General features: G+C 52.6%; 1 protein-coding gene across 6 annotated transcripts in view; it reads left to right on the top strand.

Moving 5' to 3' along the window:
- Positions 1–24,563, top strand: part of PLEKHA2 (pleckstrin homology domain containing A2) — an 82,933-nt gene that overhangs the window by 44,944 nt on the left and 13,426 nt on the right. For 5 of the 6 annotated variants that reach the window (XM_006164749.2, XM_006164748.3, XM_006164747.3 and 2 more), the window contains 7 exons: positions 7,416–7,472; positions 13,534–13,582; positions 15,984–16,081; positions 22,530–22,670; positions 23,114–23,260; positions 23,479–23,547; positions 24,098–24,168. In XM_006164749.2, coding sequence (XP_006164811.1) covers positions 7,416–7,472; positions 13,534–13,582; positions 15,984–16,081; positions 22,530–22,670; positions 23,114–23,260; positions 23,479–23,547; positions 24,098–24,168 — 632 coding nt within the window. The remainder of the gene's footprint in view (positions 1–7,415; positions 7,473–13,533; positions 13,583–15,983; positions 16,082–22,529; positions 22,671–23,113; positions 23,261–23,478; positions 23,548–24,097; positions 24,169–24,563) is intronic. The other variant, XM_027766819.1, reaches the window with a different exon arrangement.

Here is a 24,563-nt window from a genome sequence, read left to right as displayed (position 1 = left end):
ACCCCTGGGGGGTGATTTCTCACTTTCCCTTTCACTCTCTCTGGCTCTCTTTTTCCAGGGAGCACATGCACCCTCAGGCAAAAACCTCTTTAAAAAAAAGCAGTCACTATTTATTGGGACATCAGAAAAGCCATGACACATTTTTGCATAGAAAAACAGAAAAATACATCATGACTTCTCTGACAACCTAATAGTTGGAAAAATGTGTAAATAAAAGAGTAAACCAGAACATCATATTTCACATGCTAACCTGGTCCCTCAAGGCAGCTTTTATAGACTCACCCTCTCCTGTCTTAGGGGGAGTAGACTAGAGCCCTCTCGGGACACCCAAAAATCTCAGGGTTCTCAGGCCTCTCTTGTTACGTTATTACTCCCTTCCCTTTTCTTTTCTCTTCTTTTTTACATGGGAGTCCAGCGACATAGCCATTACGCTAACTGCTGGTTCCCAAGAAGAATGTATTGAACTCTGTCTCCAGGAAATGCTGGAAAAGGAAGACAATGAGTGGTTTATTCCAACTTGAGATCTCCCACAAACTGTGGATCAAATCCAGTACAAATTTAATAACCTTGTTTTCAGTGATGACTGCTGTGGAAGATCTTGTGGTCAAGGGCAATATAAATCCAAATGCAAAGGAGTTTGTTCCCTGGGTGAAGTATGGAAAATATTTGTGTGAATGAGGCCTTCTTTTACTGGAGGATTTGGATTGTCTCTTCTGAAGCTAAAATGCCGTGGAGGCTTAACCCACACTTGTTAGTGTCTAAACATTTTGAAACAAGTAAATGTAAATCAAGTTCTAATTGCTAAACAAGTATCTCAGTTCAGACTTAAATTTATGCTTGCCCACACCAAAAAGAATCTCTTATCTCTGAGTACGGTCTATTAAGATCATTTGAAATATTCATTATACACAATGTGTCTCTGGTTACCAAGGTTAGCAGGTAGTAATAGACAGCTAGTTGTGGCTTTCATGGTATGTTATCTTGTTAGAAGTATTAAATTTTTTTAATGTTACATCTGAGGAAGTATGTGACTTGAGAAATATATCTTCTTTGAAGGAGTCACTGCATCGTAACTATACCTATATGAAGTCTGACATTTGATAAACCCATAATCCAACTAACCAGAGAGATTGTAACATCGTGATTTGAGTAGTGCTATTCTTACTTTGATAACCATCGTGACAATAGTCTGTGGCACAATTTTTCTTTTAACATGTCTATGCCAGCTCTGGCAGCTTAAACTTCATATTTGACTAGGTTGATGTTTAGTGTGAAGAGTATTTAAGTTGAAAATACTGTAAAAAAATATGTTTTCCCAAATATTTTTAATAATAATGGTAAGACTGGGAAAAAAATAAGTCATTGGCATCCCAAGACTCTCTTACATGATGCAACCCACTGAAATAAGAGTAATACATAAGAAAATAGGTAACCCTGGAGAGCCATTTCAGAGTTGGAGCAGACCTCCTGCTTAAGGGCCTCTCTGGGGACTTCCTTTTCTCTCCAAGGTCCCTCTGAGCTGAGATCAAGTCCCTCTGGCCATTGTTATTTGGGAAGCAAAGCCAAGACAGCTCTCCCTTGGATGGAAAGACTATTGTAATAATTGCTTTCTCAGAAGTTCCACCCACATTCTCCAAAGGAAGGACAAAATCGAGGGGAACCCACAAAATTCTAATCTTATCTGTGACTTTGGTTCCATTGTTGGAAAGGATGCCAGACTGGTATCATCCACTGAGGGTATCTGCTGCTGGCCTAGGGCACCCAGGTGAAAACAAATCTCTCCTATAGATCCATCTTCTCCTAAAACTACCCATTCTGGGCACCTGAGAGTGACTAGAGATCAGATCTTCATTTATAACTTTCTGAGTTGCCATCAGTGGGAGGGGAAGTAGTCACTTTACCTTCCTCTGGTCTAGACTAAATCCTGTAACTGTCCACATTACCAGGTCTTCTTCCATCTCTCCTCCCATTTTTTGTTTGTCTGTTTTGTCATTTAACATCCCTGACATGCACAGAAGATGGTCCAAGTCTGATCTGGCTCTATCCCATTCCATGGGTACAAACTGAGGCGAGCCCCATCTCTATGGATGCTCATGTTAAGTCCTGTGGTTAGAGTGAAAACACTGGACATTATTAACTTGCAGAAATCCTGGACTGACTAATATGCACATCCCTCGCCTCCATCATGAGGGCTTCTGCCAGCCTGGCTTCCAGGGGCCCCCACACTCACATGCTTCTTCTGCTTGGGTTGACACAAAATGGGAGTTGGTGCAAAGATACCAGGGAAGATGGTTTCCCCATCTTTAGAAAATTTAAGTTGGAATGGACTTTAAAACCATCCGCTTTTCCAGACTTTTTTAAAATGAAAAACTTAAGTGGTTTATTCACGGACTTACAGTGGCAGAGAAAGGACTTGCACTATCACCAGATGTCAAAACACCTGTATTGATCATTCCAACAGTCATCATGGTCTGTCAGCCAGATGGTCAACCAAAATGTTTATTGCTTATCCACCATGCCAGTTGGCCCCCCTGCAGTGTGGGTTTAGTTCTTTTTGGAACTGGATCATACAACTTTTCAGAACTATGGCCTCTGTCCTCACTCCCTTTATGTCTCCAGTATGAATAATTCATTATCTCGTCTCTCTCCTTTCTAGATCTGATTCACTCTTGTTCCTCAACTCAGCCAATAAGTTATTGCCCTAAATGGTAACATTGGGGAGGGCCAGGAGACCAGTGAGGGCTGATAAGAACAGGCTATTTCTGCTACTTCATCTGTCCTGGGTCAACCATGAAGCTCTACACAGGATGCCTCATCCCTAGGTATGCTCTGGAGGGATAACCTATGTGAGCATTTGTTTCAGTTCTTGTGTCTCTGAAAGGAAACTTGAATGCCTCATGGAAGTTAGCAACATCACCACAGTCACGGCCTTTGTTCTCCTAGGACTATCCACCAACTCCCAGTTCCAGGCACTTCTCTTCGTGCTGTTCCTGGTGATTTACCTCTTGACCCTCTCAGGGAACCTGCTCATGGTGGTGGTGATCAGTACCGATTCCTACCTCCACACCCCCATGTACTTCTTCCTGAAACACCTCTCCCTCCTGGATGCTTTCTATTCCTCAGTCATTGTGCCTAAACTGCTAGAGAACCTTCTTTCTAAGGGGAAGACCATATCCTTCAATGCGTGTTTCACCCAGATCGCTCTGGTCTTATTTACTGGGGCCAGTGAAGCCTGCCTTCTTACTGTCATGGCCTATGACCAGTTTCACACTGTGTGTCACCCCCTGATGTATGTGATGGTCATGAACAAGAGGGTGTGTGCTGGCCTGGTCATGGCATGCTGGGTTGTAGGGATAGGGACTAGTGTAATCAACACTCTTCCCCTGGCTCAGCAGCACTTCTGTGGTCCCTACATCATCCACAGTTTTTCCTGAGGACTTCCTCAGTGCTCTGTTTGGCCTGTTCTGACCCCTATGCCAGCATCACTGCCATCGTGGCCTCCATGGTTATCCTGGGCCTGTGCAGTCTTGGCCCATTGCTGAGTTCCTGCAGTCGAATCATCGTGACAGCCCTGAGGATCAACTCTGCCACGGTCACAGCAAGATTTTCTCCACCTGCTCTTCTCACTTTATCAAGATCACTGTCTTTTTTGGTTCAGGATTTACCAGGTATGTCACACTACATCCCTCGGATGTAAATGTGGGGTATCACTTGCCCTAAGTGGCCTTGGCCTGTAGAAGAGAGCTTTGCAAAATAGCAGGAAATTCAGAAAGCTTAAGCTCTAGTTCTCCCTTTTCTGTGGACTAGCTATTAGAATGGTAAAGAATCTATTTTCTTTCTAAGTCCTCAATTGTCCATTCTTTAGAAAAATTAACTTGGATCAAGACAGAGATTTTCATACTTCATGAACCTAAGATTCGGCAGTTCTCAAAAGGATATCAGAAATCCTTTGGTAGATGTTTATTCAGTGCTAGATAAAAAAATAAAACCTATCTTTGAAATAGATACCATCTTGCTTTTGTACCAGAAGATGATGTCTCCAAAGCTTGTTTAGATTATAACTATTTATTTGGCACCTACTATACATCAGCTGCTTTATGTGATCAAGCTCTATTTAGTCTACATCGCATCGTAAGTGAGATATTATTGACCCTACTTTCGGGTAATGAACCTGAGTTTTGGAAGTAATAAGATATTAAGTAATTTCTTAAAGGTCATAGTGAAAGGTATTAATTGAGCCATGAGTTGAACCAAATGTCATATTTTTTTTTCCCCTTTGGTGCCTCTCTCAAACATAAACGAGTCTAGCTGACAAGTCCTCCTTTACTAAGAGACAAAATAATAACGTTTGTTCTTTCTACTAGTGAACTGAGGGTGGATTTACACAATGTGCTCAGTATTTTTTTCACTTGCTTGTGACTCAGCCAGAAATCAGGAAGTGGAAATGGCTGATAAAGAATAGTCCTGACCCAGTTGTGGTGGCACAGGCAATACTGGAGCTATATAGGAAGACCCGAGGTTCAGGTTCCCAGTCCATCTGAACACGGCAGGCATGCCCATGATCCTAGCTGGCTGAGAGGTTGTGGGGATGGGGAACATCACAGTATGACAAGATCTTGTTGAGGTTATCTGCTTTTCTCTGCAGATAAATAAATACACTTCAGAGAGAGGAGAGAGCTGGCCCTCTAGCATAGCAGTCAAGCCCTGTGCAGAGGGAGCTGAATCCCACATGGCTGTCTATGACTCCAGTCCCAGCCTAGGGACTTGAAAAATATGCATGTGTACCCTACATCCTGACAGAATGGAGAAATGGAGAAAAGGGAATTGTGGCATGAGGCGTGACCAGGCCCCAGTAGGCCGTGTTTTCTCTATATTTACCTATCTCTTTTTCTCTTCTAGCAAGCACACATGCCCTCTGATAATAATAAAATAAAATAAGTATAAAAGCAGTCACTGGGCCAGCAGATGGCATAGTGGTTACTTCGCTGGACTCCCACATGGCCGACTGTTGTTCAATTCTTCGACCTGGTGGCTTGAAAATTACTCCAGGTGCATGTCCATGTGTGTCCAAGATCCAGGAGGAGAATGGAGGACTGGGGATTGCAGCGTGGCCAAACCCCTGGGGGGTGATTTCTCACTTTCCCTTTCACTCTCTCTAGCTCTCTTTTTCCAGTGATTTCTCACTTTCCCTTTCACTCTCTCTGGCTCTCTTTTTCCAGAGAGCACATGCACCCTCAGGCAAAAACCTCTTTAAAAAAAAGCAGTCACTATTTATTGGGACATCAGAAAAGCCATGACACATTTTTGCATAGAAAAACAGAAAAATACATCATGACTTCTCTGACAACCTAATAGTTGGAAAAATGTGTAAATAAAAGAGTAAACCAGAACATCATATTTCACATGCTAACCTGGTCCCTCAAGGCAGCTTTTATAGACTCACCCTCTCCTGTCTTAGGGGGAGTAGACTAGAGCCCTCTCGGGACACCCAAAAATCTCAGGGTTCTCAGGCCTCTCTTGTTACGTTATTACTCCCTTCCCTTTTCTTTTCTCTTCTTTTTTTTGGGGGAGAGTTTCTGTTATAGGGCACGTGCGCTCGCCAGAAAGAGAGAGACAGAGAGACAGAAAGCGAGAAATCACCCCCCAGGGGGGTTGGCCACGCCGCAATCCCTTCTCCTCCATTCTCCTCTCGGGATCTTGGGTGCACGCACATGCACATGGCGTGAGTTTAAGTCACCAGGTCCGGGTCTCGAACTGCGGTCACTACATGGGAGTCCCACGACATAGCCAATACGCTAACTGCCGGTCCCCCCCTTCCGTTTTCTTGTGAATAGGAGATGCCCCAGGTTGAATTTGCTTCACAGCATGCGTGCTCCTTAGCCCCTCATTGGAGCTGGGTGGGGGCTCCTCCCTGTCAGCTAAGACGCTTCTTGAAGGCCTCTGTAAAGCATGGCAGGTCATTTTGCTGCTCATTGTTAGGAACTTTATTCAATTCCTTTTATCCAAGAGTCACCTCCTTGGGCTGCTTCGTGATGACTCCAGGACAGTGTCAAAGCTTTTTCTTTGGGGCTGACGGCAACAGGGTAAGAGGTCGCCGGGAGCTGTGGGTGGATGGGCAGCTTCTCAGTCCGGGACAGGGAGTGGATTTCCGAGTTTTACATCAGAAGTGTCACCGCTGTGGTTCTGACCTTGCCATGACTTCAGTCTGTTACTATCGCAGCGTCTTCGTTGCTTCACCCTGGCAGTGGGGAAACCAGGAAGCCAGAGGCCACGCCACGGTAGAATAGATTCCAGACAGGGGCCTGGGAGTTCCTTGCTGTTTCCATAAAACATGTCCTCGTGTTTCTGGTGTGCAGACATCCGTTCGTTGGGCACTCACAACAGTCCTTTGACTGGGCTGGACAGGTACATCTTTTCTGTGTTGTGTGGTTTCATGCTCCACCTACCACAGAAAGCGTTTTGAAGAGGCGTACAACAGGTTAATGCCAGTGAGTTCGGAGCAATCAGGGCAGAAAAATAAAATAGCTCACACCTAGTGAGAGTCTTCTGCGTGCCGGGGACAGCTCCGGGTGATCCTAGCTGTGTTAACTCATCTTTACAACCGTCTTTTGAGGTAGGTACTGTTATTATCCCTATTTTTTTTTAAAAAAAGTTAATTTCTTCCATGAGATAGAGACAGTGAGAGAGAGCGATGCAGAGGGAGGGAGAGAGGCGCCCCCGGTACGAGGTCCTCAGGCCGTGGTCCACTCCCAGCCTCTGCCAGGCAGGATGGTGGCCTGCGTGTGCAGGCGTCACTGAGTGTCCTGTTACAGCCACGCCACGGCAACAGGCCCAATCATCCCGAACTCGACAGACAGGAAACCCGAGGCTCAGGGGGCCGAGGCACGCACTCACAGTCACGAGGGAGCACACACGTTCGCCCCGTGTCCCCGAACACCTCTCTGGAATATGTAAGGCCGGGGAAACATTAATGTGGCGGGAACCCGAATCCTCCCCCAGGAATTATCCCTGGTTTACAGGCGAGGACAGTGAGCTAAAGAACGGTGAAGTGGGGGCCAGCAGGTGGCGTGGTGGTTAAGGCACTGGATCCCACACAGCTGACTTCACAGTTTGAGCCCTGGACCTGGCAGCTTGAAAACCGCGCCAGGCACATGTATGTGCATGTGCAGAATCCTGAGAGAACGAGGGGAAGGGCTCGTGGCATGCCCGTCCCCCCAGGGTCGAGCCCCCCCCTTCGTCTCCTTCTGATGAGTGCATGTGCCCTATAGCAAACTTAAAAAAAAGTTAAATAACTTGCCAGTGGCCAGGCCAGAAGTGGCAGCAGCAGACCTGGAATCTCGGTCCCGAGTGTCACAGTGCTGTTCTCACGGCCTCTCAGAGTGTCCCTCTCACTGGGATAAACGCGTTTCTTTCAGAACCTGGCAGCCGGGGCAGGTGCTGTCGGATCCCTGCAGCTGACCTACATCTCGAAGGTAAGCCTCGTTATCCCGGGGACGCACACTAAGTAGGTTTAGGGTCTGAGAAGAGGAAGTGTCAGACCTTTGGGTGTTAGATTTGGGGGCGTTGAGGGGCATTGCCGTGCTCCCCTTCCTCTGCTGTGGCTGGCAGGAGCTTTGCTGCCGGCTGGGCAGGGCCATGGAGGTTAGCAAGTTCTGGGCTGGGGCGGGGGGCTCACCCGTATTCCCAGGGTGCATCAGTCCTGCAAAGACACAGAGGGGTGGGGCTGAACTGGGGCCTTTTTAATAACTGGGACGCAAAGAGCACAAAGCTACCACCCCAAACCCAGTATCTGCGAGGGAGTCTCACAGGGACAGTTATGCAGGAGCAGCTGGGGGACAGGTGGGGCTCCACTGGGATTCTAGCAATCTGCCGGACAGGATTATGGCGGAGGGAGGCTACTGGTGCCCCACAGGTGCTCCGATGTGCTAGGAAAGCATTGGGCAGCCAGGTGATGGCTGCAGCCCGGCAGGAGCCAGCGGGCCGGCCAGATCCAGTTTGCACAGCTCCTGGGTGGGGCGGAGGCCACAGTTCCTGCCGAGCTCAGCTGATTTTCACGGCCCCTCCCTGCAGCAGCAGCTCTGCTGACCGGGATGCTGCCGACACAAAGCCCGGGGATTTAGAGCCTCCAGAAAGAGGAACTCTGTGTACCGCCAGCAGAGCCAGGTGGCCCCAGGCCAGCACCGAGGTTCCGGAAGACCTGCGCTCCCCCTCACCCTCACTCCGGCCTCATGGGGCTCTGATTCCTCGCCCACCCTGGGGCTCTGCACCCAGGGCTGCTGGCTCTGTCTTGGAACCTGGTCTGGGAGTCCATGCCGGCTGGGCAGGAGGTGACGCAGGAGGCCAGGCCTCGGGGACAAAGCCACTGTTACTGAGAAGTAGCCGACCCCATCCTGTGGGCTGTAGGCAGAGACCGGCAGACTCAGTGCCGGGGAAGAGAGCAGATGCAGGGTGGGAGCTGTGGCTTCAGGCGCCGGCCCGGGAGGGCCTTTGAAGGCCGGCTTTGCAGCACAGCCGCGGGTAGTCCGTGCATGGCCTGGGTGAACAGTGGCCACCCAGCCACGGAGGCCTGCCCTGCGCCCCTCCCTCCCTCGTGTTCATCTTGCTGTGAGCTCGGTCGGTCATTTCTCCTGTAGGTTCCAGAAAGAGAATGGAGATGGGGATGCAGAGCCCCTGAAGCCCTCTCCTCCTAAGAGGCCCAGGGTAGGAAGAATCATGTGTTTTTGTTGGTGGTAAAGCTGCCTCCAGTCTGCTGAATCATGCTTCTGATTTATGAAGCAGCTCAGTTGTGGGTTTTAGAATTCTCTGTTGGAGCCATGAGGTGGTGGGCTCTGCAGGCCAGGAGAGGCCAGGGCCATTGGCCTTCCCAGAGAGGCAGGCCTCTGTGGGCAACGTGCAGAGCCCACAGCTGCTGCAAGATCGGGTTACACACAGCCAGGGCCTTTACCTCGGCCCAGCCCTGTGCCAGGACAAGGGTTTTCCCAGGAAGACGGTTAGCCATGGTGCTGGTATCCAAGCCAGTGGGCCAGGCTATCCCTCGTTGACCCTGCTGTTCCCGCCCAGAGGGAGGCAGGGGTGCGGCCATGGGCTCCCGTCTGCCTCGGCCTCGGCACTTCGGTAGGCGTCTCCTGAGGCCCGTGTCGGGAAGGTGAGCTCCTTCTGAGAGGCAAGCAGAGATGAAAGTGCCTGATCTGATGTCACCCAGGCCATCGGTGATGACAGAACCAGCTCTTCGGTCCACTAGAAGATGCTGGAAGCTGCCTTGGGCACCACCTGCTGCCCCCACTGTGCCGATGCCCCTCTCCCCCACCCCAGCAGCTCTGTCCGGCCAGGCCGTCTCTCCCAGCCCCCAGCTGTGTCCCATTTTGTCAGGACCTTGCTGTCAGCTACCTGTCAGGAAGAATTCCTGGGGCAGTGGTTCTTAACTGTTTATGGGGGGGCAGGTGGACACGGGCCCTTTCTGAAGCCTGATGACAGGCGTGGACCTGTTTTCCAGAGAAAGGGATATTGTGTGGTACACACCCTGGCTTTGCCTGTCATGTCAGGGTGTCAGGGTTCCTCTACTTTCTGAAGTGATCCAGGGACCCCGACTCGAGACCTCCGCAGCCTTCTGTGCTCGTGCCCCGAAGCCACCCTGTGGGGCAGGAGCACCTGGACGCTGGGCCTGCGCCTCACCAGAGCCCCAAGACCTTGTTTGTCGGTGCCGCTTCTGCCCGAGGGGCCCCAGCTCCACTTCCGGCCACGGGCAGACAGGGCGGGGCTACCCACGAGCCTGTTGCTCCTGTGGTCTGTGCTCAAAGCGATAAGAGCACGTTCCCGAGCGTCTGCTGAGCTGTGCAGCAGCCCTGTCCGCATCATTCCACGGTGGCTTGAGCCTCCTGCCCTCCTCTCCTCCTGGCCCCCTCCCTGCCGGCGTGGGCACAGGTCCCACCTGTCGGTGCTCCTGGGCAGCTATCCGAGATGACTGTGCTTCGGTGCCCCACCTGGGCCGGACGGACAGGTGTCCTCGCCCACTGTAGCCACACTCCCCACAAGGAGCTCTGTTCCCGCGCTAGGGCTGACAGGGGCTATGGCAGCCTGCCCTGTCCCCAGCAGGTGATGGAGAGAGAGTAGACTGGTTTGTGCCTCCAGCAGGCAGGAGTCCATCCACCTCCATGGTTACCGGGACAGCAGGAAGAGGCCAGAGCCTGGGCTCCACCCTCAGGCAGGGTGCAGGTGCTGCCCAGCACAGGGAGATCGACTGCGGTTTCCTCCCTTGCCCTCCAAGGCCGTAGGAGAGGGGACTGGTACTTCCAACGTGGCTTTACCAACTGGGAAGCTGATCAGAGACACTGCAGGTCCTAACCTGGCCACACAGCCATGCAGTGCAGGACTGGAACCGACCCTGCTAATTCAGCAATGAGTTACTTTGCCAAATAATCCTTCTGTGGTCAGCCGTGAGGCCTGAGGCACATGGTACATGTACACGCGTGCACTGGCTTGTGCCTCCTGCTGGAAAGCCGGATAAAGGGGTAGAAACAAAAACAGCCGGTCAGACAGTCTCTCGGAGAGCGTGAGTGCCCCCAGTAAGCCCACACATAGCAAGGGGTGGTTTTTCTAGTCGGTGTCAATGGGAGTTTCTCGGAGAAAGGGTGAGTCCGGTAAAAAGCCAGAGAGAGTCTTGGAGTCCCTGGCTTTCCAGTCATTCTAAAGCTGCACGTCGAAAGGGGGCCATGAGCTGGGCCCTGCGGGCCAGGGGAGGCCAGGGCAGTTCTGTGGTTGCTGGGTTATACAGGAGCCAAGGGAAGGACACGCAGGAGTTTATGGACGAGGGAGCCATGGGACCAGGATGCGGGGCACAGCCAGGAACAGGTCACCCACAGACCAGCCCTGCAGACAGGCCGGCCGAGGTGCACCCTGTGGCTCAGATTGAATTCAGGGTCAGGCACCCAGGAAAACAGGATGGCAAGAGGCCGTTAACGTCACAAGTGCCAGTGTCCTGTCACCTCTGAACTGAGACATGACTGATTTGGGTAGTCTGTCGGAATTCAGGATATGTGGGTTCACCTTTGCTTAAATCTTCGTGTTTTTCAGGGCTCCCTTTGGCCCTGCGGCCTCCACCTCACATCCTGGTAAACACATCCAAATGCACCCACATCCCTCATTATGTATAATTGGCTGTAAAGGATCTGAAAGGATTTTAATCATTTTGCCCGTGGAATGATTTGGCTATGAGTAATTCATCTAATTTATGATTGGCTCTGATTTCTGGGCTGTCATCTTGCACACACAAAGATTCTTGTAAACTAAGAAAATCGAGGCTAATTATTTTAAATGTAATGTAATTTTTCGAAAGCCTAATTGGAAAATAGATGAGGTTGACTTAATGTGACATCTCGTACACATTCAGCGAAGTCGCCGTCAGTGAGGTGGGCGTCACGGTCTGCAGACACCTCATGAGACACTTATGAGTGTTAGCTATGCTGGCCCCGGTTCATACGTAGCAGAGCGGGCCTCGTCCCTGGGTCTCCTATATTTTTGCAGGCCCTGAGAAGCTCAAGGCTCTTGGACATTTTGCCCACAGTTCCAAGGTGGCATTGTCTGTGTCAGTGTGCCGGCTAGGTCTTAGAGGAAATGAGGTAGAGGGGCTGTATTAAGTAGCCCTTCCTTGGGGCCAACAGGTGGTGCGGTGGTTAAGGCACTGGATTCCCATACAGTCAACTGCGGTTTGAGTCCCGTACATGGTGGCTTGAAAATCATGCTGGGCGCTTGTGTGTGCATGCCCCAAATCTCAAGAAGAGTATTAAGGAGAAGGGATTGTGGTGTGGACACCCCTGCTGGAGGCTGATTTCTCATATTCCCTCTCTCTGTATCTCTCTGTCTCTGTCCTCGGTGGCGAGCACAGGCGCCCTGCGTGAGTAATGAGATTCTATACAGTGCGTGCCTACCCTCACCGTCAGCATTGACCCTCACAGTAGCCCCATGAGAACGTGTCATTAGTGCCCCTTACTGCCGGGACAGGAAATGGAGGTCACACGGCCGGAACACGGCGGCCGGCCACTCTCGGCGCCCAGAGCCCAGGCTGTACTGCTGGTCCTTCTTGCGATCTTTTGTTGGGCGCTACCTCAGTATTTGGGGTGACATTAATTGGTTCGGGAACCTGGCCAGGGCTACAGAAGGACACAGAGCCAGGGACGAGCAGCTGCACTAAGTGGGGGCCGCTGGTATTGGAGCCCGGCAGCTGTGAGCCACAGAGACGTTCATTTCGACTCAAGAGTTTCCGTAACTCCTGGCTCTCAACTCGCCCCCTGATACAGTAGGAGCCCCTTCCGGAGCCCTAAGAGAGAACAAATAGAACGCTCTTGGCTGGACAGGGGCTGGGGGGACAGTGACGAGGGGGGATTCTGACCAGCCTTAGGGGCAGGCGGTGCCTCCTTAGAGACCCAGGTGCGGGGATGGAGGCTCGCTCTGGGGGACTCATCCCGAACAGGAATAGTCGCCCTGTCTCTGTGGCACATGATGGAGGAGAGGCGAGCCGCTCTCTGTATTCTCTCTGCGTGTGCGAACCCGATGCCATGGGCTCATAGAGGCAGAGGCTCAGGAGTGTGTGTTCAAGGGCAGGAGTGCAAAGGCCAGCCTTGGCTAGGTCAGCACCCTCCCCTTAAATACCTCGCCCCTCTGCTTCCATCAGCCCCTGTCTGGGCCTGTGGAAAGTGCTGGTGGTCGTGGGTAGGCAGCCTGGGGAGAGGTAAGGGCCGCCGGTCGGTCGTTGGTCAGTGAGTCTCAGCGCCTGGTGGGCTGGGCTCCCTCCCCAGGCTCTGGGTGGAGTCTGTGTTTGCAGCAATTCCAGCTCCACTTTTCTGCTCGTTTTTGTTTGTTTTAGGTTTTTGCCATAGGGTGTGTGTCCTTGCTGGAGAGAGACAGAGAGAGAAAAGTGAGAAATCACCCCCTACACACCACCGAGAGAAGACTGGCCACACCACGGTCCTTTCTCTTCCATTCTGGGATTTGGGGCATACACACACCTGTACCTGGGTGATTTTCAAGCCACTGGATCTGGGACTCGAATAGTGGTTGGCCATGTGGGAATCCAGAGCCTTAACCACCATTCCACCTGCTGGCCCTGCACCAGCCTCATCTGGAGAGCTGGTGAGGGAGGGGAGGGGAGGGGAGGGTGGCTGGGAGAGGAGGGAAGGCTGCAGATACCAGTGGGGCTGGGCAGGTTTCGTGGGTTGGTGAGGATTTTGTCAGGACTTGGTGGCTTTTTAGTGTGAGTTTGCAAAGACTGAAGGTGAACAGGGACATCAAGATAGTGGTTATCTCTGAGAGGCGGGGCTTTGGCCAGGGAGGGCCAGGCAGAGGGCTTCTGAGAAGTAGGACTGATAGTAGCTATTTCTTAACCTGGGTGCTGAGTCCAGGGTTTTCACTGAATTCGTGTCCTTCCGGATGTACACGTATGCTTGACATGCCCTTGTTTTATGCAGGAAAGACTTCACAACAAAGTTTCCCAGCACTGAGAAACGGCTTCATGTTCCTTGTGTTTTTCCTTTGGTTTAGGTGAGCATAGCCACTCCAAAGCAGAAACCGAAGACTTCATTTTGCTTTGGTAAGTACTGGGCTAAGGGACGGGCTTCGTTGGCTACTTCCTCTTTTGCAGAGACAGTCCTGTGATCACATGTGACCAGACCCTGAGTGTATGAGTGACTTAAATCACAGGGACACTCCTGGGGGTCAAGTGACATGGCTTTCCTTGGTCTGGCTTCAAAGGTTGTTATAAACACAGGACAGGGACCAGCAGTTGGTGTAATGGCTATGTCACTGGATTCCCATGTAGTCAACCCCAGTTCAAGTCCGTGACCCAGTGGGTTAAACTCACACTGGGCACATGTGCGTGAGTGCCCAAGATCCTGAGAGGAGAATGGAGGAGAAGGGATTGCAACGTGGCCATCCCCCCTGGGGGGTGATTTCTCGCTTTCTGTCTTTCTGGCAAGCACATGCACCCTATAGCAAAAACCTCTCAAAACAAAACAAAACAAAAAACAAAGCACAAACACACAGGACAGATGCACAGGGCCTGGACACATTTCGGTTTTCTTGATGCCGTGGGGCGGGTGCAGAGTATTTCCTTGAGGTTTTTAGGGACCCTGATGCAAGAGCTCAGTTAGGAGAGGTACAGGCCTGGGGAAAGGGGCTGAGCCGAGAATGTAGGCGGGTCCTGTTGAGGGTCCTAGCGTTCCGAGTGAGCGACGGTTCTGTGAATTCAGGCGGCTGTGATGAGCTACCTGGCTCCCACCATATTGTCAGAGCTGTACTGAATGCTACAAGGGAATACAAACAGATTGTTGTTCAGGTTGTGCGTTCCCTGATCCAAAAGCCCGAAAACCCCAAATCTGCTTGGAGCGCCACGTGGTGCCATTGGTGGGGAGGCCCACGCCTGGCCTGATGGGGTGGCTTGCAGCCCGCATGCGGCACTGCAGGAACAGCACAGGCGCGTGTGTGAGCTGTGTGTGAAATGTAAGCGGGTTCCTGTTAGACTTAGTTCCGTCCCCTAAATGTCTCAATATTTGGATGCAAGTAATCCAAAATCCGAATCTGAAACCCTTCTGATCCTGGGCAGTTTGGATAAGGGACTCTTCCCATAGAGTGGTTTTGAATGTGAGTTTCTGGCGGCAGGGGTATCCCTCCGCATTGTGGCTGCAGTGCTCTCAGCATTTAGAATGGCTCTTGGCACACAGTGGGTGCTTAGGGACCTTCAGTTCAACGCATGGACTACAGAATTCCTGGTCTAGGCCTCCGTACTCTCCGCGGCAGCTCAGGCTGACACTGGGGGGATGTGCTAGTCCTTGTCCGTCTGTCTTCTCTGCTTCAGACTGGCTCACGCTTGCTGTTCCCCTGCTCACATTTCTTTCAAATATCATTGCCAAGCTCAAAAACGACTCTCAGAGGGGACAGAAGGTGGCAAAGTGCTTAAGGTGCTAGACTCCCACATGGCCGATCACAGTTCAAACCCTGGACCTGATTGCTTGAGCATCATGCTGTGCACGTGTGCACGTGTGCCCAAAATCCTGAGAGGAGAGTGAAGGGGAAGGGATTGTGGTGTACCTGTCCCTCCTGGGTGGTGATTTCTCACTCTTCCTCTCTGTCTCTCTCTAGCACACACACCCTATGGCAAAAACATTAAAAAATAAAAGACTCTCAGATTTTGTGGCAAACAATCTGAAAAACATATGTCATATGAATCCAGGGGTAACTGGCGGCCCTGATGGAGTTCTGAGAGGAAAGAACGGGCTGAAAACGAGGCTCCCGTCTCACACCTGCTGTTAGACAGAGCTCTGCTGTTCCCCAGCCGCAGACAAGACTTGAAACTGGACAGTGGTGCTGGTGGGAACGGCACCGAGTCCAAAACTGTAGGTCTCGTGTCCACGGAGAACGCGTCAGCACTGCGTAGAGCTGTTGGTGGGTGCGTCTGGATGGCAGTCCAGTCCCTCACCACCGCGGACAGCACGTTCAGAGCTGCCCCTGCTGTCAGGTGTTCTCATGGCCAGTGGAACTACCTTCACTTAGTGTTTTTTTGCCAGATGTCATATACACTCACTGGAGACGGAGAGAGAGGGAGAAGGCACCCCTTATGGGGAGTGGTCACACAGCAATCCCTTCTCCTCCATGCCTCCCTCCTCGCGGCATCTTGAACATGCACACACATATGCCCGGTGTGTCTTTCAGGCCACCAGGTTCAGGACTCACACTGTATGGTTGACCATAAGGAATCCAGCTCCCTTAACCACCATGCCACGGGCTGGCCTAACTGTTTTTAATGGTGGGGAGAGAGCGAGCTGCCAAGACATGCTCTTCCTGAATAGCCATGTGGTGACTCGGTGTCGCGGGTTCTCCGTGTGCTCCATGGGATTCATCCCTCTTGATGCCTCTGACAACTTAGCTTGGGGGTGTCCCGTGTGGTGTGTGTTCTGACCTGGGAATTCTTCCTCTTTTTCCTGTGACTTTTGCAGTTATCAACGCCCTGTCTCAGAGATATTTTCTTCAAGCCAATGACCAGAAAGATCTGAAGGACTGGGTGGAAGCCCTGAACCATGCCAGCAAGATCACTGTACGTACGATTCCTCCTCTTCTCCGGGGAGAGCAGAAGAGCTCCTTCCCGGCAGAGTGCCTGTGTGGGTGGGGAGGAGCTCGAGGGCAGGCACTTTCCCAGGACCCTGGTCCAGACCTCCTTGTCCCCTGCCCCTTCGTGTACTAAAAGTCCAAGTTAGAACCAAGTTCAGTGAGGCGTTTATGGTGAGTCCCTGGTGTGCCTCCTGGGTAACTGTAGGATGCCCATTCAGGGTGTGACAGGACTGGAGCTTGGGTCACCGGCCCTGAGAAGCAGAGGAAAGGGCAGCACGCCTGAGGAGGGTGGGCAGGGCCTTTTCTGAGTTGTTCTTCCTCCTCGAAGAGGTTGCAGGAGCTGGTCCATGGCCTGTGCTACAAGTGTGCCCGGCAGCCTCCTGGCGGGTGCGCCGTGGTCTGTGTGCGTTTCTGTGTGACAGCCAGGCTGCGTACATGCGGGGACTTGGACTTCCGAGGAAAGGACCAAGTGCTGGGCAGTGTTCCCTGAGAGCCCCGGTCCCAGTGGGTAACTCAGAGGAAGCCTGTGTGCCTCTCCGCCCGGGCGTGGCTGGACCCGCCAGAGCGCAGCAGTCACCTCGGTGGTTGTGCTCCTTTGTTTGGACAGACAGTAAACCCATGAGAAGGGTGAGTCGTGGAGGGAGGGCTGAGGCTGCCTCACCGCCCACCTGTGCTCGCCTGCGTGCCTGGTTCTAGCGCATTCATTTTAGGGAAAGCTTTTTCATGCCTGTGGGGGGCCTCGCCATCCCAGGTGGCCCACAGCGGCGCGGTCTCAGTGCGTCCTCTGCTTCCCCGGCTCTGATGCTCCCTGTGAGGGGCTGCACGGCCTGCAGGGCAGACTGAGGCGCTCTGCACTCCTTGTGCCTCGGGCAGAGCATTGCTCTAGGCTGCTGGTTCCCTCTCGTCTTCTCTGACCCCCCAGGTCAGAAGGCGCAGGCTGCAGGAGGGACAGGAGGCCTGGTGTGCGGGGACGGGTGCCATGGCCTGCCCGTGCCTCAGAGCTGTCCCCAGAGCCTCCGGAGCTCCGTGAGCTCCTCGCGTTCCTTTCTCAGTTATAGATCTCTTCTCACCTCCTGCCAGAGTCCCAAGGAATGGAAGGAGGAGGGGTGCTCTGCTTCCTCCTAATCTTGCGTCCTGGAAGGGCTTACTCCTCTCTCCTTTTTCTTTTATAATTTATTTTTATTCAGGATAGAGAGCACACACGTATGCAGTAGTGAGAGAGAAGGGCCCTCTCAGGGTCTCGACACGCTGCAACCCCTTCCTGCAGCCCGCCAGCTCATCAGGATGCCAGATGTGCACACGTGCGCCAGGCGTATTCCAGAGTGGCCAGAGACCCTACCCCGTGGTCAGCCGTGTGGCTTCCAGCACTGGAGCTCAGTGTGTTGACTGACATCCCCCTCCTGCAGGCTGGGCCATCCTTTCCCTGCCTTCTGCATCATCCCACGTTAGATGTCCTTCCTTAGGGAGGGGGCGAGTCAGGTGGATGTGGGCAGTGACATCACATGGGTGAAACCTTAGAGTACCTCACATGCAGGGTGAGTGGCAGGCACTCGAGGGACACGGGGTGAGGGGGACAGAGAATGTAGTGCAGCAGCTTTTGTGGGTCCTGTGTCATTCGCCCCTTACGTCCCTGCTGTGAGATAGGCTGCTCCACTGCCGTTCTGAGATGAGGGAAATGGAGAGCAGTCTCAGGTCAGCTCGAGAGGTTAGGAAATGCTACGCTGGGGTTCCAGCCCAGGTCCCCACCTTCCAAGACCTGTGAGCTTGCCGTTTAGTTGTTTTAAAAGAATTATTTTATTTAACTATTTTTATTCACTCATTTGTTTATTTAATTTGACCCAAGAGGGACAGAGGGAGGGAGAGAGAAAGTGAGCAGGCAAGCCACCAGATCCAGGACTCGAACCATGGTCAGCTATGTGGGAGCCCAGTGCCCTTCACACCACACCACCTGCAGGCCCTCTGAGCTTGCAGTTTTTAAAAATATTAAGAATGAATGACAGTTGTAAAGTGTGTAGATTACACACCTTCCTTTACAGCCGTGGCTTCATTCTAGCCTTATAAAAACCCTGGGGAGGAGGGCGTGTGTTATTATTGCTGTTTATAAGCAAGGAAAGGGAGTGTTTGGAGATCAAGGTCACTTGGTCAGGGCTGTGGGGCAGGAGGGTTCAGCGTTTTTGGTTTACAAGGTCATCCTATGCCAACATCCTGGAGCCCTTACCATGGAAGAAATCCAGCCCATGGTATTTAAAGAATCAGGTTCTGTGGACCAGCAGGCAGTGCAGAGATGAAGTTTCTGGAACCCACATGGCTGACTGGGCAGTTCAAGTCCAGGACCCGGTGGCTCAAGAATCATTCTGGGCCCATGTGTGTGGGTGCTCCACATCTAGAGGGGCTGAAGAAGGGACTGTGGTGTGGCCAGCCCCCCTTGGGGTGATTTCTCAATTTCCCTCTCTCTACCTCTCTCTGGTGAGTGCACATGCCCTAAAGAAAAAAGTTGAAAAAAAATAGAGTTTTCTCCAAGTATCAGTATCCTGTATTAGTTTCTGAGGATTGTAATGACCTGGGAGGGCGTGATGCAAGGAAATTTATCTCTCACGGTTCTAGAGGCCAAAGTCTGAAATTCAGGTGTCAGCAGGGCTGCGCCTTCTGAACCCTCTTGGGAAGGGTCCTGCTTGCCTCCCTCGCTTTCAGTGGCTCCCAGTAATCCTTGATGTCCCTGGCCCTCTCTGCCTCTGTCAGATGGCCTTCTTCCCGGTCACAGGTCTTTCCCTCTTCTTATAAGGGCATCAGTTGGAAGGAGGGCTCCCTCAGCCTGTATGACCGCGTCATAATCCAGTTATGTTTGTAAAGACTATTTCCGGGTCAGGTCGTGTTCTAAGGTTACGGGTAGACAGTTCGTGGGGACGTTATTCAGCTCATTTCATCTCAAAAAGGTTGAAAACTGAGCAGTGAAAGGAAAGCATAGTTTTCCCCCAAAGTTGGATTATTCCTCATAGCAGTCCAACCAAGGAAGAGAGAGGAGGCCTTGTAAATGTTAGTGCATGTTGCGAATGAGACCTACGTGGCTCTCCATAGGCGGGTGGTGGAGGCCACACCTCGGCCTCTGGGATGTGGACAAACCGAAAGGACGACCTTACTTTCAAGCTTCTGTAGCTTAGTTATGGTTGAGTTTATCCTGCACAGGTTGGTTTAAGGTCTCAGCCATGGGGACAGCTTTGGAAAGGCCCTGCATCGTTGATCAGAGCCATCCTGTGGTCTAGGGACATCGGCGTGACAACCAGTGGCCTTCTGGGTGTCTTCTTCTGGCTGCTGAGAACCCCACACATGTACTTCCTTCTTGACTGGGTTTTGGGAATTCCTCTGGGTCATTTGGGGAAATTTTTGCTGTCGCATGGGGATTACTGTTTATCAGCATAACCCAACATCCCTAAAAAATTTGTCTACATGCTAGCAGAACTCACAGAGAAGCGGGAGGGTGGCTTAGGTAGGTAGTGCTATGTAGCAAAGAGGAGCCGTGCAGTCCTAGGGCAAATGTCTTCATTGGAATGAACTTTGCTTTACCTCCACTGTAAAATGGAGAAAGTTGTGCCTGCTTGCTGAGGCTGCTCGAGGATTAGGGATAATGCAGGAAGGAGCTTAGCACACTGCCTGGCACTGCAGGGCCCAAAGAAATGGTCACTGCTGGCACCTCTTGGATGGTCAGAAGAGATGAGAAAGTGACCTGATTCATAGACATAGGGGCAGAGGTCATCTTGGTATATGTCAGCTGAGTACTCAGGCCCGGAAGAGAGGGTTTCATTTTTTTTTCTTTTTCTTTCTTTCTTTTTTTAAAGAGAGATTTTTTGCAGTAGGGTGCATGCACTCACTGAAGAGACAAGGAAAGTGAGAAATCACCCCCCCAGGGGGATGGCCATGCCTCAGTCCCTTCTCCATTCTCCTCCCGGGATCTTGGGCATACACGCACATGTACCAGGTATGAGTTTTAAGTTGCCAGGTCTGGGACTCGAACTGTAGCCAACTACGTGGGAGTCCAGTGACATAGCCATTACACCATCTGCTGGTCCTGAGAGGGTCTCATTTTCTTTCCAGAGACCCAGTACAGTCACGCTGGTCTTACTGCTTTGAACAGACACCAAACACTATCACTTTCAGTCCCTTTCTTGTAGTCCTCATCCATCTGAGAGCTCTGGGAAGGGCCTGGGGTCTTAGGTCTTTCTGACTCTGAAGCCTGTAGAAGTGGAAGAGAACTTTCCTCTGCTCACGAGCTCTGTGCTCACCTCCCTGGCAGGTGGACGCAGGGTGGGGTGTTGTGTGGACGTAGGAAGGCGTGGAGGCGTGATGCTGTGGGCTGGGATCAGGGTTTAGTCTCACCCGTTCAGCGGCTCATCGTGGCTTGGGGCAAACGACTTTACTGCTCTAGCCTCTCTTTTTTTATTGTACAAAATGAAAAGGTTTCACCAGTTTGCAGACTCCAGTATAAGTGAGTAATGTGAGCAAGGAGGAAGGAAAGTGACAATAGAAATGACAAGCGACATCTGACAGGTAGATTTTTTTTGTGTGTGTGTATGTGAAATAACTCAAATTTTAGAAATACTTTGAAAAACACCCTGCACCGGGGAACCAGCAGTTAGCGTAATGGCTATGTCGCTGGACTCCCACGTAGTCGACCGCGGTTCGCATCCCAGACCCTGTAGCTTAAAACTCACGCCGGGCGCGTGTGTGTGCGTGCCCAAGATCCCGAGAGGAGAATGGAGGAGAAGGGATTGCGGCATGGCCATCCCCCCTGGGGGGTGATTTCTCACTTTCTGTCTCTCTGTCTCTCTCTGTCTGGCGAGCGCACGCGCCCTATAGCGAAAGACCTCTCAAAAAACAAACAAACAAACAAACAAAAAACAAAACACCCTGCACGGGACAAATAAAACATAGTTGAGGCAGAGCCGGCCGGTCAGCCACCGGTTTGCAGCCTCCAGCCTGTGGGTTCCAGCTGACACAGCCCATGAGGGGGACCACATCAGCTGGACCAGTGTAAGTCCATTTGGGAAGAGCTGAAGGACCGTGTTCTTCCCGAAGGGCGCTGTTTGTAGATGTCAGTACCATCTGTGCTAGTGGCCGTGATGCTTTTATATTTTCATTTGTGTTTCTGAAGTGTGTGCATGTGTATACTCTATCATTTGAGAACCGAACTTATGACATCAATATTATTTCTCTTTGATGTTTTCACGAGCCCGTTCAGGCCTCAGTAGGTTCGGTGATCTGCTGAAGGTCACTCAGGTGTTAGGGAGAGGTCAAGACCACCCTGGGTAGTTAGCGACCTGTCATGGCAGCACGCCATCACTTGGGGTGGGGAGCACTTAAAATCCTCTCTGAGCTATTTTGAAATATACTGTAAAGGACTTTGAGCTTTTTTAGCTGTCGTGACCTACTGTGCTATGGGAGGCTGGCACTTGCTCCTCTTCCCCGGCCATTATTTTGTGTCTGTTAATAACCTCTCTTATCGCAGCCTGCCTTCCCAGCCCCGGTGGCCACTGTCCTACACTCTGCTTCTGCGCGGTCCCCTGTTTTAGTTTCCACATGTGTGAGAACACACCATTTTTCTCTTTCTGTGCCTGGGCCCTTTCCCTCGATGTTATGTTCTCTGGGCTCATCCGTGTTCCCCAAATGGCAGGACCTCATCCTTTTCTGTGCTGAGTGACGTCCCATCGTGCCCATGCCACACGTCCCTTGTCCATCATCTGGCAGTGGCACCTAGGTTGATTCCACATCTCGGCTGCTGTGAGCAGTGCTGGGTGACACGGGGCAGCTTAGAGTCTGCTGACTTCCTTCCTGGGGGTGTGCGCCTGCAGGAGGGGACTGCAGCCCCCTGTGTTCTGGGGATGGCTGTTTGCGGGGTGGCCTGGCTAACCTGCGCTCCACACATGTGTTTCGACCTGTTCCACCTGCCTGGTAGGCTTTCTGCTAACTTCATGGTCTGGCTCCTCTCTGCCCTCCCAGCCGCTGTTTCCGTCTCTCCTCCTCTGCCACACCAGGCCGGGCAGGCCCTTCCCTGCTCCCTCTCTGCCGGTTCTCTGCATGCTCACCACCGTCCAAAATCACTCTGCGGGTTAGGAGTCTCCTCTTGAGTCGTGCTTCGATGGACTTGAAGTTCGTCCGTCGTACTTGAAGTTTTAGCTTTGGTTTCTAGGCAGGGAGGGACTGGCTCAGACCAGGTGCTCAGTGAATTTGTGTGTGTGTGCGCACACATGTGTATGTATGTGGACCTGTGCACGTGTGTGTGGAAGGGGTTACTAGCTGTGTTCCCATGTTAAGATTGGGTCCTGGGAGGGCTGGAGAGGGGAGAGAGCTGACCAGAATATCTTAGCACCCTCCCATCCTGACCTGGCTCCCCACTCTCCCCAAGCCTCCTGTTCCCCACTGACCATACTGCGTTTCCTCAGGTACCCAAAGCCGGCAGCCTGCCCCTGGCCACCGAAGTGCTCAAAAGCCTAACTGCACCTCCGGCCCCGGAAAAGAAGCCACAGGTGGCCTACAAGACTGAGATCATCGGAGGGGTGGTGGTGCACACGCCCATCAACCAGGTACTGGGGCTGGCTGGGCTGCGGGGTGGGTGGTGGGGGCGGCAGGGTCTGCGTGCCAGCGACAGGCGGGAGGTGTGTTCCAGGACAGTGTGGGTGGCAGTGAGGGGGCTGGTGCAGATGGGCCATCAGGAACATGCCGAGCAGAGTGGGTGCGGCGAGGGCGGTGCAGAAGCCGAGGCAGAGCCTTCGGAGTGGCACCAGACCTGGGACATGGCCTTGCTGGCACCTCCCCGCCATCCGTCCTCCTCCAGGTGGGTGCCTGCTGCTCTGTGTGCGAGCTCTGCCCTCCGTTTCTCCGGGTCTGGCCAACCTCCCCAGACCTGCTGTGTAGAAGCTCCTAGTGGAGAGCCGCCAGGGCAGAGTACTGTTGGCTTCCTGGGTTCTCCTCCTCTGGCTGCTGTGAGGGAGGGCGGGGCTGGTGCTATGGGACTCTTTCCTTGCAGAATGGTGGAGATGGGCAGGAAGGGGGCGAGCAGGGGTCCCACGCCCTGCTGCGGAGGTCTCAGAGCTACATCCCCACCACGGGCTGCCGCGCTCCCCCTGGCCCCCCCCTCATCAAGAGCGGCTACTGCGTGAAGCAAGGGAACGTGGTGAGTGTCGGAGGCCGGATCCTGTTCCGTGGGCTCCTCCAGAGCCAGCGGGGGTGGGTGGAGCAGAGCGAGAGCTGGGAGCAGCTCTGTGTCGAGGTACCGCCCTGCTCTGAGGAGGCCTCCACAGCGCTGGCTGACTGTGGAGCCTGGCTTCGTGGGCCACGCCTTCTGCAGTGCTGGGGAGGGTCCCGAACGTCCTGCTTTCTCTCTTATTTCAGCGGAAGAGCTGGAAACGGCGCTTCTTTGCCCTCGATGACTTTACCATCTGCTATTTCAAGTGCGAGCAGGTTTGTGGTCACTCTCCTTTTTTTAAAAAAGAATTATTTTATTTAACTCTTTTTATTTAGTTGAATAGAAAGGGACAGACTGAATGAGAGAGAGAAGAAGTAAGAAAGCAAACTACCAGGTCCAGGACTCGAACGGCGGCCGACTATGTGGGAGTCTGCGCCCTTAACCACCATGCCACCTGCTGGCCCCATGGGCCCCTCTGAGAGGTCCTGGGTGCTCAGAGGTGTGTGAATGTACTCCTGCGGGAGGGTGGGTGTGAGCAGAGATACGGGCACACACGCAGACTGCACAGGCACCTGCCTGGTCCCCCCGTTCGGGTGATCATCTTCGCAGTGGCAGGAAGTGGCCACGACGTCCTCGCTCCTCACAGCGAGCTGTGCGTGGGTCAGGAACCTGGAACGTTTCAGACTTTCCCCCCTTGATTATTTCGAGACCAGGTTGTTGGCCAGCGTGGTTTGGCCAGACATCTCCGAAGGGTCGCCAGCCAGCTGGCCGGCTCGACCGGGATGAGCGTCTCTCCTTGACCCCGTTCTCTGTTTGTGCCGCCAGGACCGAGAGCCCCTGCGCACCATCTTTCTCAAGGACGTCCTCAAGACGCACGAGTGTCTGGTCAAGTCTGGGTAAGTGTCTCTGCTTCTTCCCTGCCCAGAACCTTCCTTGGTCCCCTTCAGTCTCTCTATATTTTCCCTTTGAAGGCCCTACTCAGAGTCCTCATCTTCAAAGCCCTAATGCCTCAGGGAACCCTCTTACCATCGCCTCGCCCTGGCTCCTCATGTGTTAAACCTATTGATCATTTCTGGTGGAGAAAAAACAAAAAACGAAAAAATGCCCAAACCAAGAAGAGAGCAGAGCTCAGCGGCTTCCGAGGCTAGACTCAGATGCCAGTCCCAGGAGGACCGGCTAGAGCAGGCGCTGTGCCTAGGTCTGGCTCCCCGCGCTCGCCCGGCCCTGCGGGGTGGAGCCGCTTTCCTGAACACTGTAGGCCTTCGTAGGCCTTCGCTCTTTTCCGCCTTTC

The sequence above is a fragment of the Tupaia chinensis genome, unplaced genomic scaffold (genome assembly GCF_000334495.1).
Source record: "Tupaia chinensis unplaced genomic scaffold, TupChi_1.0 Scaffold143705_1, whole genome shotgun sequence".
NCBI classification, from domain to species: Eukaryota; Metazoa; Chordata; class Mammalia; order Scandentia; family Tupaiidae; genus Tupaia; species Tupaia belangeri.
This window is presented reverse-complemented; position numbering and strand designations above follow the sequence as displayed.